Raw genomic sequence first — 15,461 nt, forward strand, 5'->3', positions numbered from 1 at the left:
AAGTTTGATCAACAGCTTCCCTTACAAGATCCCATTTTCAGTTTATTACACTTAGCCAGTCCTTAACCATTTGGCTAAAACTGTCCTTACGGAGCATACATCTCAGGCTAAATTTCAACCAGAAGAGCAAAGTTATTTCAGAGACATTTGAAGGAATAAATTAGTCTTCAAATGGGGTGGCACTAAATTCCTAAAAGTTATGGAGCGATGCCTTGAGTCTAAAAAGGTTGTGAACCACTGGTTTAGATAGAGGAGCTCACAAAGGCAGGGCAACACTGTGATTAGTCAAGAAACCTCAGGGATAGTGAATGCAAACACTTCCTAACTTGAGTGCTTGATTTTGTAATGCTAGTAAAAGTTTACAATATTTTAAAATGTAGTATCTAGCAGGTATTTTTAATTACACGTATTTGTATAAACAAGGTATTAGATGGACTCTACATTCAGAGATTTTCCCTTAAAACATTAAAATCAGGATAAAATCTGATACAGTTTCCAAGCAAAGAAGCTGCTACTTTTGCATTTTGATGAATGAAATGGATACAACTAATTTATAATGTGAATATTCAGCAATGGGAAAACATGCTGAGTGATTTCTAACACCATAGTTATTTCTCTCTCAAAAATCTTATTTAACATATATATTTTGTCAGCCATGTGGCTCTGGATTCATATTTTAAAGGTGATTCAATTCAACAGAGACATTTTAAAAAACCCACAAAACACTTCTGCATATTATTTTACTGAATTAGATTAAACTGAAGTTCAATGAAAGACAGTCAAGTACTCCTAGCTTATCTGTTTTCTTGTGATTATTCAATAAGGTCCTAATCTAAAATCCAGGGACAATGGAAAGGCTCTTACTGGCATCAGTAAGCCTTGGGTCAGACCTCAAAATCAGACAGAGACCCTGCCAAAGTATCTGAACCTATGAGAAATTATTAGTTGATATCAGAATCAACTATGTGGATACAGCTGGTTGCTTTATATGCCACGAAATGACAGACTTGGAATTTGGAATTTTTGGCCACGTTTACCAAATCTTTCTGTAGCTGTGGAAGACAGTATCACTTTTGAAAATACAAATTATTAATTTCCCAATTTAACTTTAAAAGATCATCAAATAATAATGATGATCAAATAATAATAATCTTGCAACAAGCCATAGTGGTATTCAGTTTTATCTAATATCAGCATGACTCAGGTATGCATTTCTATGCTTTTCGTGGTTTAAGGTAGAAGTTTAATCTTTTTATATGTAAATTTTTCAATGTTACTATGAAAAAAGTCTTATTTATAGAGTCAAGGCAGAGCTCTCTTTTAAAATTAAGGCAACAAAGTCTTAAGAATTTCTTATAAGGTTTTGTGATAAAGTTGCAAAACAAATTAATATGATTTTCAGTTTAAACTGTAATTGATTTCTAAGGTATTCCATTCCTATGAGAGGAAAAAACTGAATTTCTCTCACATTTTCAGGCCATAATTTTACAATGAAGAAAGCCTACACATAAAAGCCTGAATATTTTCTTCCAATAAGAGTGCTGCTCATTGACTAAGGTTTATGCCATACAAAATAATCTAAAAACAGCTCTGATCACTTGTGTTTTCATGAAATGAAAATAACTAGACCCCTTGGTGTAAGCTTTTAGAATATGAAATAATTATCATGTTATTTCTCAGTTTATTGGATTAGAACATACAACATAGGCAGCATATACATTTATGGCACAACTGCTTTATTTGCATCAGTTTCATATTTAGGTATGTTAATAATATATAAAAAGCTACAGTATGCAACTGTTTGATTGCATGCATTTTTTCTAGCATACTGTGTTATTTTCTAAGCTCAAACTAGCTATTTTATATAACCTGCATATACTAAGTACAGGAATCCCATAAGCTTTAGTGACAGCGAGACTGTATCATCATGGTCATATTTCTCTCAATATGGTACAAGTGGATCTGTTCAACTTTACCCCTTAACTGTGAGCAGAAATACCTTTAGTGACATTACCATTTAAGTCTTCCAGGAAGCTTTTAACAAAAGTAAGGAAGCAGCCTATATATTCTTGATTTATGCCCTTTTTTATTAATCATTATTGCTGAGAAAATGTAACAGGAACTGGAAACTCTACAAAGTTTCTCTAGAATGTTGAGCAGATCATTCTGTGACAGAGATAGGCTCTCGGTCTCCTCAACTGGATAGGTTCACCTTTCCAAGCCCTTGGCTTATCTTAAAATTCCATTAAGTATCTATATTAAATCACAAAATTCCAAGAGATCATGTTTGACTTTGAAAAATTCCACAGCATTTCACTGTTTTCAAAGGCTGCCTCCTTCCCACACTATCCACAGTGGATTAGCTAGGATTCCATTATATGACTAAAATACATCAATTTTAAAATATGGCTCAATGCTTCTTTCAACACAGAAAAAGTTACTTGTTCATTTATGCCAATTATGTTGATATAATATTGTAAAAACTGTGGTCTTTAGTCCTTCTGATGCCTGAAACTTCAATAAATGATAAGTTATGAAACTATACTCTTGGCTTCTTGCATAGGTTTAACTTTCTGTATCTTAAGCACTCTTTTATATCCCACTACTCACCCAGTTTATTTGATGGCTAACCCCTCTGATAAATCAAACTTAAAAATCTTCCTTGATATTTAAAGGCCTTTCATGCATCCATGCCTACACAGATCTAGTTTAATCAGAGCTGATACAGGTTCACATCTAACCAGTAGCATAACCAAGACAGGATAATCAAGACAGCAGCCCCAGGTGCTGACTTGGTGGGGGTAGATGGGGAGGTTGAGGAAAAACAACAGGTGCAATCACAGCTGTGAAAGTGCACTGGCAGCACCAATGGCTGGAAGCCACCACTGCCTCTGGCATCCAGCTGCTCTGTTATGGCTCTGCATCTGACCAGTTTTGCAGGAAAAAACACTGGCTGGAGATGCTGCCACAGGGAAAAACAGTGGCAGCGCTGGCTAGATCCTAGGTTGGATCAAGCATTGACTAGATCCTCGAACCTGAACTGGGTCAATTCAGCTGGTGAAGCCTCACGTCTGCTGGCCAGAGGCCCATGGGCTGTAGGCTGCCAATCCCTATTTTAAAAGACTGAAAGAAACTACCAATCTCATTCTTGCTTACAATCCAAATCTGGATTTAAAACTGTGGGCCTGATTTTCCTTTTAATTTATACCAGTGAAACAGGAGTAAGTCAGCTGAAATAATGGGATGACAGGTATAGGTGAAGTGAAAGGAGAACCGGGCCATATGTTTCTATAGGTAAGAGTCTGTGCACTGACATACTGTACTGGTTAGGTCCTCCAGTTAATTCAATTTGAGTCTTGTCTTAAATATAGTTCTTAATTTTGTTTATTGATCCTCAGGTCTGAGGTCAATGTAAAACAAAAGGGCATAAGTTTGAACATTAGAAGAACATTACATTAGGGACAAATAGAGGAAGAATAAATCAGTTATTAAATTATCAATAAAACAAAAGGTCTTACTTGTGACATCCAATTCCAGGGGGGAGAGTTTTAATATTGTTATCCCGTAGATCCAGCCAAACAAGATTTGGCAGCTTCTGAAATAAATCCTCAGGAATTACAGCCAATTGATTTCTTTCCAGATGCAAATGCTAATGCAGAAAAATATAAATATGTTTTAAAACTAGACCTACATTGGAATGCCTATTCTACTGGCACACAGAACTTCAATGTGAAAATGCCAATAAACTGAACTGTGAACTATTTTAATAATGACATTTTCACAAAATATATATATAGGAGTTGATAGATAAAAATCATTTTTGTAAATTATACAAACAAATAATCAGGTAATAGTTTTTAGAAAACAGATGTTAAATCATAGATAAAAAAATCTTTATTTTTTCCATTCACATCAAGAAAAATAGTATGTGGCTCTAACCTATTAAGCACAAAATGTATGCCAAAGGTTTATTGTAAACAGTTATCCATAACAGTTTACTTACTTGTAGATTGGGTAATCTATATATATCCTCAGTGAGATGTTGGATTTTTTTTTCACTCAAATCCAGAGTTTTTGAAGGAAGAGTCAAAATGTTTTCAACAGCTTTCCTGATGTATTTTGCTGAACCAGAAGCAGACAGGTCTCTCTTTCCATAATATTCCTTTTCTGAGTTATCACCGCTATCATGACACTCTTTAGAAATGTAGCTTTTATCCATTTGTCAGCAAACCTGAAATAATGACCCAGTAACATAAACTGATCATCAGTAGCCAAATGAATAAAATAAAAACAAAAAAACCCCTTAGAAAATAAATAAATGAGGTTTCTTGCCTTCTTCATTTTCAGATAATTGGTAGTGGTATAATACTTCAGCAGATCTGGAAATAGTGAAATGATTCTACATGTTTACCTACATTTAATATATAGAATAGGAGGGGGGGAAAAACATTGACTTAATTTATCTCTCAACTATACCTCCTGTATCTTTCTTAGGAGAATAGGAAAGTAAGGTTGGAAGGGACCACATAAACTCATCTAATCCAGCCCCCTGGTCAAGGCAGGATTATGCCCGACTAAAACACCTAGCCAAGGGCCTGTCTAAAACTGCCCTTGAAAATGTTCAAGGATAGGGAATCTACAACTTCTCTGGGTAGCCTGTTCCAATGCTTGACCATTCCAATAGTCAGAAAGTTCTTACTAAACTCCAATCTAAATTTCCTCCACTGAACCTTGAAGCAACGGCTCTTAGCCCTGTACCTACATTCACATGGAAAAAAATTAAATCTCCATCTTCTTCATAATAACCACCCATCACTGTTTTGGAGATGCATATCAATCCCCCTCCGTCTTCTCTTCTCTAGAATAAACAGTCCTAGCTCTTTCAACCTTTCTTCATAAATCTTGTTTTCCAAGCCTGTAATGTTTCTTGCCGCTTTCTACCGAACTCTTTCCAATCTGTTTATACCTTTCTTGAAATGTGTCCCCCAAAACTTGACGCTACTTTAAACGAGGTCTCACCAGTGCCATATAGTAGAAAAAAACACTTCCCTTGATTTGCAAATGACACTTGTGCAAATACGACCCAGCATGCTGTTGGCTTTTCTTGAAACAAGAGCACACTGTTCATTCATATTCACACTCCACTGGTCCTTCTCTGCAATACAACCCTAGCCAATCTTTCCCCATTGTACTTGTGCATACAGCTATTCTGTCCTAAGTGCAGGACTTTGCACTTGTCCTTGCTGAATTTTATTTGACTGGTTTCAGACCATTTCTCCAGTCTATCCAGGTCATTCTAGATCCTACTGTCCAGAGTGTCTGAACTCAACCCAGTTGTTCAAATCATTACTGAAGATGTTAAACAATACTGGGACCCACAACCAACTCCTGGGGAACCCCACTTGATACGTCCTTCCAACTAGACATTGAACCATTGATGTTCACTTAAAAAGCACTTAAAAAGCACAATGATCCAACCACTTATGCATCCCCCCTTTACTTTCATTAAGCCTGTATTCCTTTATCTCATACATGAGAATGTCATGATAGATACTGTAAAAAGACTTGCAAAGTCAAGGTATATCACATTCACTGTTCTCCCCCAAACCACAAAAAAATAGAAGGAAATCAAGTTGGTCAGGCATGACTTGCTTTTGATGTATCCATGCTGGCTGTTTCTGATCACCTTGCTCTCCTCCAGGTGCTTCAAAACAGGTTCCTTGAGGATTCACTCCATAATTTTTCCATGTATCTAGATCAGACTGACCGGTCTGTAATTCTCCAGATCCTCTATCTGTCTTAAAGATGGGCACGATATTTACCCTTTTCCAGTCATCTGGGACCTCACTTGACCTCCAAAATTTCTTAAAGAAGATAGCCAATGGGTCTGAAATTAGCTCAGACAATTTTTACTATCCTAGGGTATATCCCATTTAATCTTGCTGATTTGAAAACATCTAGCTTCTCTAAGTAATCCCTGAACGGTTCCTTCTACTACTCTAGGCTGCTTGCCTCCTTCCCTACCTTTGCTGCCAACTGCTCTCACTAGCTTGTAGCCAAACCTATTCCTGAAGACTGAATTAAAAAAAGGGCATTAAATACTTTGGCCTTCTTTGCATCATCTGTAACTAAGCCACATTCTGCATTTCATACACATGACTTATACATTCCTTGGTCTTACTTTTACTTTCAACCTATTTGTAGAATCCCTTTTTATTGCCTTTTATGTCTTCATGAAACTCTAATATTTTACCTTAGTAACATGTCCAAGTTTCCACTTTTTGTACGATTCCTTTTTGAGTTTCAGCTCATTAAAGAGACTGCTGTCTAGCCAGGTTGGTTTCCTGTTGTACTTCCCATTCTTCCATTGCAGTGATATAGGTTGCTCCTGCACCCTTAAAAGGGCCTCTTTAAAGTACCATCAACTCTCCCAGATTCCCTTTCCCCACAGACTTGCATCACAGGGGATCCCGCCCACCAGTTCCCTGAGCCTGCTTTTCTGAAGTCCAGTGTCCTTATTCTGCTGCTCTCTTTCATGACGAATTGATTTAAATCAAGTGTATTTTAAACCACTCAAATCAGCAAGCCAAAAGCCTAATTTAAATCACTGATTTTTATCAACTTTCCTGTTTCATAGTTTCTAGGGTCAGAAGGGACCTCAGTAGACCATCTAGTCTGACCCCCTGCCATGCCAGGAAAGAGTACTGGGGTCAAACGACCCCAGCAAGGTGTTCATCTAACCTCCTCTTAAACACCCCCAGGGTAGGAGCCAGCACCACTTCTCCTGGAAGTTGGTTCCAGATCCTAGCTGCCCTGACAGTGAAGTAGCGCCTCCTGATATCTAGCCTAAATCTACCCTCTGCCAGCTTGTGACCGTTATTCCTGGTCACTCCTGGCAGTGCTCGGGGGAACAGGGACTTCCCCAGTACCTGCTGATCCCCCCTGACTAGTTTGTAACAGGCCACTAGATCCCCCCTCAGCCATCTCTTCCAGAGGCTGAACAGGTTCAGGTCCCATAGCCTCTCCTCATAAGGCCTTCCCTGCTGCCCCCTGATCATGAGAGTGGCCTTCCTCTGGACCCTCTCCATGTTGTCCGCATCCCTCCTGAAGTCCGGCGCCCAAAACTGGACGCAGTACTCCAGCTGCGGCCTGACCAGTCCTGTATAGAGGGGAAGGATCACCTCCTTGGACCTGCTTGAGATGCATCTGTGGATGCATGACAAGGTACGGTTGGCCTTCCTGACTGCCTCCCCACATTGCCAGCCCATGTTCATCTTGGAGTCAATGATGACTCCAAGATCCTTTTCCACCTCTGTACTGACAAGAAGGGAGTTCCCCAGCCTGTAGGTATGGTGCCAGTTTTTCCTCCCCAGGTGCATCACTTTGCACTTGTCGGTGTTGAATCCCATCCTAGTCTCATCCTGCTGTGTGTGTGCATGTCTGTATGTAGGGGTATATATAAATACTTGAATGAGTGAGTGTGTGTATGTAAGAAAGGTGATCTACCATTAGTTGATACAAAAATTAAAACATCTTGATTTTCAACTAAGTACAATTTTTTCAGAGATTTGGTGCATGCGTTTCCTAGGTACACAAACTAGATTTTACACACACACACACACACACACAGACACACACACACTTCTTATTCATTAGGGGTACCTCTACATGGGCTCCAGGGTGGAGGTGTGGCCTTTTAAAAAGCCACAATATCTCATGTATTCAGCATTCTGCATATCAATATGGTGGTGGGGGCACTTTAACATGCCCCTACCACCATTTTGAGACACAGGATGCTGAATACATGAGACACTGCAGCACACCGGACGGCATTCTAATTAAAACGCTCCAACACACTCAATTAATCAAGTCTGCTCCAACATGTTCAAATCAGAACATGTTGGAACACATGTATATGCACCCTAAATGATTAACTCCAGTATGGACACAGAATCATAGATATTCATAATTTGAGACTGAGCTAATCAGAGCTCAGGTAAAGAGACTAAAACAGGAGTCTGATATCATCCAGGTGGACAGCCCTGACCAATGGGTGCACAGGATGGTGTCTGGTGGAGTCTGAGGCCAGGTTCCAACACCTGTGATGACTTTTCTAATCTTTTTCATTCAGGAGTGTAGACCCCACATCTCTCGCACGGTAAAGCCACTAATACATGAAATATTGTGCCATATTTTTAAAGTGTGATCTCAAAAGGTAGATGTTTTCCCCACTCAATCCTCTATAGAAGAAAACCAGTCTTTAAATTCAGAGTTTTTAGCAGAGGCTCACTGACTCAACGTATTATGTTATTTAAATTATTTTAATAGCTTAGATTTATACAGTTTGAAAAGAAAACCCAAGTATTATTCATACCTTAGCCAACACTGCATCAAATTCAAATTTTATTTTAAGCAGGTTTATTTTTAAAAAGAAAAAACTTAATTACAATTTAAATTAAAAAATGAAGCATCAGATTTAATTTTTTTTAATCAGATTTTTACCCTTGCTGCTCTTCTTCCTTCCTCTCCTTAGGATCTTGAACTCTTCATAACTAGGTGCATCTACACGCACAAATGCTTCAGGGTAGGTTTACTCTAGAGTAAATGACTTTAGAGTAAAACCACCCTGGGCAGGGATCTACATGTGCGGAGATTCAGGAGCAGATTTGCTGCTCCTGGCAGCAGTCTGCTCCCACCCCTTCCGGCCCTGCAGTGGCCCCCTGCAGCAGCCAGGGAGAGCTCTAGGCTCCCCTGGGTGCCAGGGGCTGGCAGGGAGCATGGGGTCAGGAGACAGCTCAAGCTGCCTCCAGTCAGGGGCTTGGAGATTGCTCCCTGCCCCCAGGAGCTATGTTTCATAGTTTCATAGTTTCTAGGGTCGGAAGGGACCTGAGCAGATCATCTAGTTCGACCCCCTGCCATGGCAGGAAAGAGTACTGGAGTCAAACGACCCCAGCAAGGTGTTCATCTAACCTCCTCTTAAAAACCCCCAGGGTAGGAGCCTGCACCACTTCTCTTGGAAGTTGGTTCCATACCCTAGCCGCCCTGACCGTGAAGTAGCGCCTCCTGATATCTAACCTAAACCTACCCTCTGCCAGCTTGTGACCAGGGTGAGCTCCAGTGGTGGAGCCCAGGCAAGGACTATGTCCCTTTACCCTGGCAGCAAGGGGCTCCCAGTCCCAGATCAGGGGCAGGGGAATTTGAAAGAGCTGGGGGCGAGGGGGCATGGGGGAAGGGGCAGCTCCCAGCCCCCTTGCTCCAATCTGTCAGTAGGGCAGCTAGCAGTAAGGAGGAGGGAGCTGGGACCTGCCCCTCCCCTGCAGCTTTTTCCAAGACCCGTGCCTCAACTGCCCAACTGGGCCACAGGGCTGGGAAAAATCTGCAGGGCTGGGACCTTCCCCTGATCAGGACAGCTCCTGGCTAGTCCCAGGCTCTATGGAAAGTCTTTACATGCAGCCCGGAGCTGGCTGGGGACTACCAAAAATGGGACAGTCCCCAGACACCTTCAGGCTGCAAGTGCAGATGTCCTCATGCAGCTCAGGGCTGGCCAAAACTATTCCAGTCAGGGGTAGGTCCTAGCCAGCTCCAGGCTGGGCTGGGAACTCTCTCCATGCAGGGAGCTCCCAGCCTCTACTCCACAATTGAGGAGCAGGGGTTGGGAGCTCCCTGCTGCTGGGGTAGGGGGACATTGTCCCTGCCTGGACTCTGGCAGCAGCGCCCGCTCTAGCAACAGGCAACTCTCATGGCAGGGAGCTATCTCCTACCCCCTGCTGCCCAGGAGCAAATCTTCTCCTGGTCAGTCGTCTACAAGTGCTGTATTGTTCAGTAATCACTTATCAGTTAATTTCCTACTTGCATTTGGAGGCAGCAAATTAACTGCCAAGTAAAGGAAATTACTGTGCAGTAAGGGTCAGCATGTGTAGACAGTGATGCTTACTATGCAGTACTTAGCTCTAATCCTGAGGGATAGCCAGCACAGGTTTGTTGTGGGTATGTCTTGCTTGACCAATCTTATTTCCTTTTACGACCAGGTGACCTATCACCTGGATGAGGGAGAAGAGATCGATGTTGTATATCTTGACTTCAAAAAAGCCTTCGACCTGGTATCCCATGATCACCTCTAGGAAAACTGGCTAACTGCGGCCTTCACCTCACCATGATCCACTGGCTGGGGAACTGGCTCCGAGGTAGACCCAGACGGTGGTGGCTGACAGAAATCAATCGTTGTGGTACGCTGTGACCAGTGGGGTTCTTCAAAGCTCTGTCCTAGGGCCTACACTATTTAACATCTTTATTAATGATGTAGACATTGGTGTCAGAAGTGGATTGGCCAAGTTTGCTGATGACACCAAACCCTAGGGTAAAGCATTCACACCTGAGGACAGGACGGTGATACAGGCAGACCTTGACAGGCTCATGAAATGGGCAGATGAGAACCTGATGGTGTTTAACACCAAAAAATGCAAGGTTCTCCACCTCGGAAGGAAAAACCTGCAGGACCCTTATAGGCTCGGCAGTGCTACGCTGGCTAGCACTACGGATGAAAGGGACTTGGGGGTCATCATTGACCACAAGATGAACATGAGACTTCAATGTGATGCTGTAGCTAGTAAAACGACCAAAACGCTGGCTTGCATCCATAGATGCTTCTCAAGCAGATCTCAGGATGTCATTTTCCCATTGTACTTGGCCTTGGTTAAGCCGCAATTCAAAAAGGATGTAGAGAAGCTTGAGAGGGTGCAGAGGAGAGCCATGCACATGATCAAAGGTCAGGAAAACAGACCGTGAGAGGCTGAGAGTCATGGGACGCTTCAGCCTGGAAAAGTGCAGGCTCAGGGGTGATCAGATGGCCACCTATAAGTTTATCAGGGGTGAACACCAGGATCTGGGGGAACATCTGTTCACCAGAGCGCCCCAAGGGATGACGAGGTCGAATGGTCACAAACTCCTCCATGACTGTTTCAGGCTGGACATAAGGAAGAACTTCTTTACTGTCCAAGCCCCCAAGGTTTGGAATAGACTGCCATTGGAGGTGGTTCAAGCAATTACTTCGAACGCCTTCAAGAAACATTTGGATGTTTATCTTGCTGGGTTCCTATGATCCCTGTTGACTTTCTGCCCCTGGGGTGGTGGGCTGGACGCGATGATCTTCCAAGGCCCCTTCCAGCCCTAGTGTCTATGAATCTATGTAGATGCTCCCGCTGTTACCCAAGTTACCTCCCACCTTCACCTTCTCATCCAATTCTTCCTTGATTCTGAGCAGCAAGTCACCAAGAGCTTTCCCCTTTAGTTGGCTTCTCCACTATCTATACCACCAAATTATCCCCAACACACTCCAAGAATTTGCTGGACTGCCTGTGCATTCCTGTGTTGCCCTCCCAGCAGATGTTGCAGTAATTCAAGTCACCCATGAGAATCAGGTTCTGTGATAAAGAAACGTCTATTAGTTGTTCAGAGTTCCACTTCCTCCTTCTGCTTTGGTGGCCTATAGCAGACACCCATGGTGACATCCCACCTGCTGCTCTCCTCTGACTTTTACCCAACTGGCATTCAACAGGTCTATCTCCCACTTCATACTGTACCTCAGAACACATGTACATTTTCTTTATATATAGGGTAACACCTCCTTGTTTTGTCTCCTACTTTTCCTTCCTAAACCCATCTACGATAGTACTCCCAGGAACTATCCCACCACATCTCTTTAATCCCCAAAACATCAACATTCCTCAATTGTACTAGGACACCTAATTCTTTCTGCTTATTCCCCATGCTTCATGCACTAGCAGATAAACATTTCAGGTAACTAACTGATTATCCTACTGTCTTCTACACCACTCTGCATGCTTGGAATAGTTTTGTTTTCCCCAGACATTTTCTCTGTCATACCCCTTCTAAAAAATATGTCTTCAAAGTTGTATATAGTACTCTCTTTTCAACAATGGCTAGCAAAGCATATTAAATATATGGTATTTCTTTCCCAGGTTCCTCTCTCTATTCCCTCCAACTTCTGCCTCCCTTTACCAACATTTTTTCTTCTTTCTTTTGACTTGTTCCAGCTACTACATGGCTGTTAAAAATCTTCGAATGCTTTGGTCTCCCCATTATATCTAAGGAGTATAGAATATGGCAAATGAATATGTACAATAATTACATAAGTACACCACAAAATGGATGGATATTTGATTTCTCTGATTATGTTACCTCATCTATAAAACAGGAATCATCATAACAAATTCTTACATACAACCATTTCTTATGTAGCAGTTTTCCTCAGTAGGTCTCAAAGGGTGGAAACAGAGTGAGAGCAAATAGATATCTATACACTTTGTCATGTCACATAAGTGGTGCCAACAAGGGGTAGTAATAATTTGTGCTGCTTTATTGTGGTGGATATCTATTTGTTTTATGGACGGAGAGTACAAACAGTCCAGAGCATGCAGCAGCTGCACCAGGCTGGCTCTATGCACTGGATCTGGCACTCAGGGCCCGTCTATGGGCCTGATCCAGACCAGCCTAAGATCCAGCATCATGCAATCTCCAGTCTGACAGGGCATGTCACACAGGGCTGGGCTGGGGCACGTACTTCATGTGATACCCATGCCACACCGGCCCTGTCTGCTGTATCCGGCATGGGTAGCTCGTCTGTGGGCCAATCTGGACTAGCCCCAGATTCAGTGAGCAAGGCCTGGGGCAGTGTGGATGCCACATGCAGCACACACCCCAACTGGCCCTGTCACATGCAGTCCATATCTGTTGGGCTCTCCATGCCACATGCGGGGCTACGGCTGGCACTGGCTGCATCCAGTTCACTTGCTGGAGACCCGCAGGCAGCACCACCTGCCAAATGCTAGGGCTCCACAGTCCAGATGTGGCCTATGGGCTGTATCTTTAATACTCCTGGTTTAGGTTACTGTAAGTCATTTTGCTGCTTGGTACCAATTTTAAATATTCATACCTAAGTTCCTGAGGCGTTTATTACTTTACATCACTTATCATTCGCACTGTTGTTTGCAGCGTCACCTGCTCTCACCTGGGCCGCCTCCCGCGCCGGGGGGGGGGGGGGGGGCAGCCGCCAATCAAGCCCAGAACGACAGTTGCAAGCGAGGGGCCAGCGCACAGCTACTCCCTCCCTGCCCCCAGTGGACAAGTGAGAGCAACAGGCCCGAGAGGCTTTACAAGCCGGAGCACCGACGAGGGAGGCCCAGCCACTGCCGGGCTCCTCGGCCCGCACGTGGCCGGGCTCCCGCGCGCGGCTCTTACCTGCTGCCGCCCCCGCCGGTGTGCCGCAGCTGCGCCGGCCGCTGCCCGCTCGGCTCTTTGTGTCGGGCCCTGGGTGCAACAAACGGGCCGGCAGCACCTGCCGGGGTCTCCATAGCGACAGCAGAGCGGCCGCGAGCGCGGCCCCAGGCAGAGCCGCGCCGCCCCAGCGCTTCCCGCCCCCTCCTCCTCCTCCAACCGCCGTCGGGCCCGCGCCCCTCGCCGCCTCTGACTGGGGGGAGCCGCACCGAAGCTTTGCTGTTTTTTTTACGAGCGTGTTGAGCAGCTAGAAAGGAAAGGGGACTAGTGGAGGCAGGGCAAGGAAGGAAAGCTGCCGTCTGCCCGAGGCAAACCCCTCTGCGTAGAGGTGACTGCATGAGAACCGCGCGGAGTTTGCCAGGCCTCGGCAAAAGTCTTTAAACGACACCCGGCTCATTCCTCTGTAAGGGCGGTGGAGACCCCTGAACCGAGAGGGCTGCTGACTCCAACCTATTTGCCACTCCGGCCTATTTGGTTGCTCCCTTTTGCTTCAGGAGGGGTGATCACTGCGACCTTTGGGCTGGAAGGGGAGATTCTTAGCACCGGGCCAGTTAAAAGGAACCCCTCAGCTTGATTCTTCAAACAGTGTCTGGAAAACAGTTGCTCCCATTAGCAGAAAAGGAAACTTCCTAAACGTTCATGGGCGACAGGAGCCTCCCGAGTCTGGGGGGCACCAGATTGCCAGGGGGGCCCGCGGCCAATCACGGAGCCAGCGGCGAAACCAGACGCGCACTTCCACTGTTGCAGCTGGCGCTTCCAGGGGGCCCACGGGAGATCTCACCCACGTGCACCCACTATGCATCGCCAGTGTAAATGTCCATGGCTAAAACTGAAAGAACTTTCATGCCAGTATTTTCCAGATATAAAAAAGGAACCAGTTAAATAAGTGAAGAAAGGTGAAGATGACACCGAACAAGTTTGATAGTTTCTAAGGTCAGAAGGGACCTGAGCAGATCATCTAGACCAACCCCCTGCCATGGCAGGAAAGAATACTGGAGTCAAACGACCCCAGCAAGGTGTACAACTAAGTTTTTCTGACTGTTTCTCATTAAGCTGAGATTTTCAGTTTAATTCTCTTCTTTCTTCCTTCCTTTTCTAATGCTGCTTGCTGCCTTTTACTGTGAACCTGCTAATTATCCTAATTATGATATTTCAAATGGATGGCTTAAGCACAAACTGTTGTGGGATGCCTCTGATTCTCACTGATGAATTCTGTGGATTCCACAGAAGCATGAACCATTTCATGGTCTGGAAAGTGAAAGTTTGTGCTGGTGGAAAACTATATTTTTCCTTCAAAAGCTGCTAGTCGCAAACAATTTAGTTTTCTTCATAATAAATTTACAAATGGTCTCAGTCGCCTGAAGAAGCCAGTGAAAAGTGAGATGGAAGGATGTTATATTATCACCACAAAATTGCTACTGCAATAATTTTTTTTCACTTTAATAATATTTACAAATAAACAGTAGGAGTTGCATGCAAATCATCACTCAATGAAGTTTCATACATTATGGTAAACAATAGTGATATGGGTGATCATGCTGCAGACATTTTAGGACTCACCTTAATTTTACTCACATATTCAGTTTGGTTAACATAAATTGAACTATTTGCATAGTTAAAATTAAGCACCTGCTTAGTTGTTTTCAGAATTAGAAATGTAATGATGGTAGATTTTTTTCATATCAGTCTCTCCAGTATCCATCCTATTTTGTAAATTTGATTTGGCTTAAAAAGTATTCATCACCTCTTTCTGTTAAAAAAGTTGTGCTGTGCTAAACCCATAAAAATCGTGCTGTTTCACTTTTTCCTATGTTGTATTCACTGTTTATAAAACTACTCAATTTTTTGTTGCTCCCTGTTGTTGTGATACAATTAGACCTGTTTTTAAATAGCGGCATCCTACAATTCATCTATAAAACCGAAGTGAATAATGATACAAAACATAAGTGGGGCTTTATGTCAATCTGAAATAAATATATTTTTAAAAAAAGATTTGCAGAGATTGATAGAAATCCATTAGGATACAGAGAAGAAAAAATCCAAAATAACAAACATAATTTAATTCTAGAAGTGCAGGCGGACAATTCTGTGCCCTGTAATTTGACCAGTAATTTGATTTGTACTACCCATAATGCTTGAAAGCTGGAAAATGAAATTGACAATACTAT

General features: G+C 43.1%; 1 protein-coding gene across 2 annotated transcripts in view; it reads right to left on the minus strand.

Annotated features, from left to right (window-relative positions):
* LRRC27 (leucine rich repeat containing 27) overlaps positions 1-15,076 on the minus strand; it is an 84,972-nt gene extending 69,896 nt beyond the window's left edge. For both annotated transcript variants that reach the window (XM_090057985.1, XM_090057986.1), the window contains exons 1-3: positions 13,258-15,076; positions 4,004-4,231; positions 3,519-3,649 (exon numbers count right to left, since the gene is read on the minus strand). In XM_090057985.1, the coding sequence (XP_089914111.1) occupies positions 3,519-3,649; positions 4,004-4,219 (347 nt within the window). In that variant the 5' untranslated portion in view covers positions 4,220-4,231; positions 13,258-15,076. The remainder of the gene's footprint in view (positions 1-3,518; positions 3,650-4,003; positions 4,232-13,257) is intronic.
* Positions 15,077-15,461: the final 385 nt, after the last annotated feature.

The sequence above is a fragment of the Crocodylus siamensis genome, chromosome 7, assembly GCF_052110815.1.
Source record: "Crocodylus siamensis isolate JL-2025a chromosome 7, ASM5211081v1, whole genome shotgun sequence".
In the NCBI taxonomy this organism is placed as follows: Eukaryota; Metazoa; Chordata; order Crocodylia; family Crocodylidae; genus Crocodylus; species Crocodylus siamensis.